Source organism: Salmo trutta, chromosome 13 (assembly GCF_901001165.1).
Source record: "Salmo trutta chromosome 13, fSalTru1.1, whole genome shotgun sequence".
NCBI lineage: Eukaryota > Metazoa > Chordata > Actinopteri > Salmoniformes > Salmonidae > Salmo > Salmo trutta.
In genome coordinates this window covers 57,420,372-57,424,136 of record NC_042969.1, presented here as the reverse complement: position 1 = coordinate 57,424,136, position 3,765 = coordinate 57,420,372, and the positions used below count along the sequence as shown (strand labels likewise).

At 46.3% G+C, this 3,765-nt stretch overlaps 1 protein-coding gene across 1 annotated transcript; it reads left to right on the top strand.

Annotated features, from left to right (window-relative positions):
* The first annotated feature begins 521 nt into the window (after positions 1–521).
* Positions 522–3,548, top strand: LOC115206151 (frizzled-9-like). Its single transcript, XM_029772803.1, has one exon. The coding sequence runs from the start codon at positions 1,031–1,033 to the stop codon at positions 2,783–2,785; it is 1,755 nt and encodes a 584-aa protein (XP_029628663.1). The 5' UTR covers positions 522–1,030; the 3' UTR covers positions 2,786–3,548.
* The last annotated feature ends 217 nt before the right edge of the window (positions 3,549–3,765 follow it).

Below are 3,765 nucleotides of genomic sequence, written 5' to 3'. Positions count from 1 at the left end.
AATGGGATTTTGTGCATGAGTAGAGTCAGCTGTATCACATAGTGAATGAAAAGATCAAACACTTATTTGAGATGTCAAGGGGGCAATTGTAGCCTACCATTCAGCCACTAGATGGTAACAATAGTCTTTTTCCTAGGCACAAACACTGGCCACATTACATAATATACATCATTGTGATACTGTATGATAAATAGTGACCATTTCACTACTCACTAAAACCATTGCAGAAGCAGATGTGTAGCCTATCATAAGATCCCTTATAAACTATTTGGACAGAATGGGCCATAGCCTATTGTCATGATCACTCGGTTATATTATAAGATTCAAGTTTATCCAAACCTCACTCACCACTTTCAAATGTCCAAATAGAGAAATGTGGAATTAATAAAGTCGTGCGTGCGCTTAAAGACGCTTCTCAGGTCAGTGGTGGGCGGTGCGAGATGGAAGCGTCGCGTCATGGAAGTGCCCACCCTCGCATTGGGTAAGAGCCGCAAATAGAAGAGAAAGTTCAGTGTTCTCAAACGATGGATGGAGAGCGGTTGTCTGAGGTACAGTGAAATGTATGTACTGCTGCAAACAGCTGCACGGATTTAGCTTTAAAAATCTTTTATTCAAAACGAAGAAGTCCAGGATTAACACGTTCTGTAATTAACGTTATTTGAGCTCACCGCCGTTATTTTCTGAATTCATTGCAAACTTAATTTTCTAGATTGAACTCTGCCGTGCTCGAATTGGCTCGGAGTCTTGCCTTCTAAGGACATTTAAACATCTAATACCGTGGAAGCTTTATTTAAAAATATATATATATAATAGACTAATGTGTACCTACTGGAATTATTTGTGTTAAATTTGACCTGCATTTGCGTTGTATAGCAGCAAGAAATCCATTTCTAACAACGGATTTACAACGCTTGTTTTGGGGGCTGTGCTTACAATGGTAAAATAATATGGACATATCCGCATAAATGTACATTTTTGGTCTGAACAAATACAACTTGTTCTTACACTAAACATATGACTGAAAAGAAGCATGGAGGGGTCTCCTTTGAAGATACTGATTTCTCTCTGGTGTCAGTTGGTGGTTGCTGGCTACAGTGTGGAGCTAGGAACCTACGACCTGGAACGAGGCAGACCAGCCAAATGCGAACCGATAGTAATCCCCATGTGCCAGGGCATTGGCTACAACATGACCAGAATGCCCAATTTTATGGACCATGACAACCAAAAGGAGGCTGCCATCAAGCTGAATGAGTTTGCTCCTCTAGTGGAGTACGGCTGTGATGTGCACCTTCGTTTCTTCCTCTGCTCTCTCTACACCCCCATGTGCACTGATAAAGTGTCTACCTCCATCCCAGCCTGCAGACCCATGTGTGAGCAGGCCAGGCAGAAGTGCTCACCCATTATGGAGAAGTTCCACTACGCATGGCCTGACTCGCTGGATTGCTCCAAGCTCCCGACCAGGAACGACCCCAACGCGCTGTGCATGGAGGCTCCAGAGAACGACACCAAGACGGAGATCAAGAAGGGAGAGGGCATGCTTCCTGTTCCCCCTCGGCCAAGGCAACCGGGTAGCGGTAACGGGCGCTCCCCGGGCAGTCTGGGGTCCTGCGAGAACCCAGAGAAGTTCCAGTACGTGGAGAAGAGCCAGTCGTGTGCCCCGCGCTGCTCCTCGGCAGTGGACGTGTTCTGGTCCAGACGGGACAAGGACTTTGCCTTCATCTGGATGACGGTGTGGTCAACGCTCTGTTTCGTCTCCACGTCCTTCACCGTTCTCACCTTCCTCCTGGACCCCCACCGCTTCCAGTACCCCGAGCGGCCCATCATCTTCCTCTCCATGTGCTACAACATCTACTCTGTGGCCTTCATCATCCGCTCGGTGGCCGGGGCCGAGAACATCGCCTGCGACCGGGAGAATGGCGAGCTTTACATCATCCAGGAGGGGCTGGAGTCCACAGGCTGCACCATCGTCTTCCTCATCCTCTACTATTTCGGTATGGCCTCGTCCATCTGGTGGGTCATCCTCACCCTCACCTGGTTCCTGGCCGCTGGTAAGAAGTGGGGACACGAGGCCATTGAGTCCCACAGCAACTACTTCCACATGGCCGCGTGGGGCATCCCGGCTCTAAAGACCATCATCATCCTCACCATGAGGAAGGTAGCAGGGGATGAGCTGACGGGTCTGTGCTACGTGGGCAGCATGGACTCTGGCGCGCTCACCGGCTTTGTGCTCATCCCTCTGTCCTGCTACCTGGTCATTGGCACGTCCTTCGTCCTCACCGGCTTTGTGGCGCTCTTCCACATCCGCAAGGTGATGAAAACCGAAGGCACCAACACGGAGAAGCTGGAGAAGCTGATGGTGAAGATCGGCATCTACTCCATCCTGTACACGGTGCCCGCCACCTGCGTCATCATCTGCTACTTCTACGAGAGGCTCAACATGGACTACTGGAAGTTCAGGGGGCTGGAGGGCAAGTGCGTGTCGTTCCCCGGGCGCCGGAACGAGGACTGCTCCCTGGATGTGTCGGTGCCCACTGTGGCGGTATTCATGCTGAAGATCTTCATGTCTCTGGTGGTGGGCATCACCAGTGGTGTGTGGGTGTGGAGCTCCAAGACCCTGCAGACCTGGCAGGGCCTGTGCAGCAGGAAGCTGGCATCAGACAGGACTAACAGGAAGCCCTGTGGCAGCGTGAGCTGCAGCAGCACACACTGTCATTACAAAGCCCCTGCCGTGGTGCTCCACATGGCCAAGACAGACCCTTACTCAGACAGCCCCACACATGTCTGACACTGACAGACAGTATATTACCAGTATGGAGTTCATTCAATGCTCTGTCTAAACGCATGGAGCTACTGGGGTGACATTGTAGTATATGGAATGAGAGAAGTTATAATTCAACTGTCAATTGCTGCTTTTCTGTGCATAGGGAGAAAGCACAGGCTATTGTATGGAAGCAGACACAGCTTTCCTTATTTCAGTATTGATGCATTTCAGTATTGCTCTCTATAGACACACAAGATGTGTGGACTGTATTACACAGAGATGCTCAACTGCAATGCAGAAAAGGACTTGCATGGACATTTTAAAGGAGAGGCATTGTTCTCCCCTGAACTGGGTATAAATAACTTCATAAATATGTTTAAATGTTAAACAGTCTATTTATTGTATATATATTTAATTTAAGTTTACTTTGGTTCTCACATGTTTGATTGGAGTGAACATGCATCTGTTAGGCTAAAGATTAAACTCTTGAGAATCAAGGAAAATAAAGTGCCTCTTATCAAGTTCTTAAGAATAATAGCATGTGGTATACATTTTCAAACTGCCTTTTAATTGTATGTTTTTGGTCATGGTTTATTTACTATTATTAAGTTCAGTGTGAATCCTATATATGTTTCAATATGGTTTAGCTTCATTATATTGATTGAGGAAATTATATTTAGTGGAGACTTGAGAGGAAAATTAATTGCCAAAAATATTGCATCTTACGATCTCTTTGATAATAATTTGGTTCTATAATAAATAAATAAAAACATTTCTCACAAAATGAGAACTTTGTTAGATTATCTATGGCTATAGATAGTCATGATTCGTTCATTTCATTATCCCAGGACGACCAGACTGAATCAGATGTGCTAGACTGTAGTAGGGTTCATTCTCTTTTAGGTGAAGTAGACTGTAGTAGGGTTCATTCTCTTTTAGGTGAAGTAGACTGTAGTAGGGTTCATTCTCTTTTAGGTGAAGTAGACTAGTAGGGTTCATTCTCT

Coding starts and splice junctions, on each gene's coding strand:
- LOC115206151 (XM_029772803.1), top strand. CDS start 1,031: ATGGAGGGGTCTCCTTTGAAGATACTGATTTCTCTCTGGTGTCAGTTG.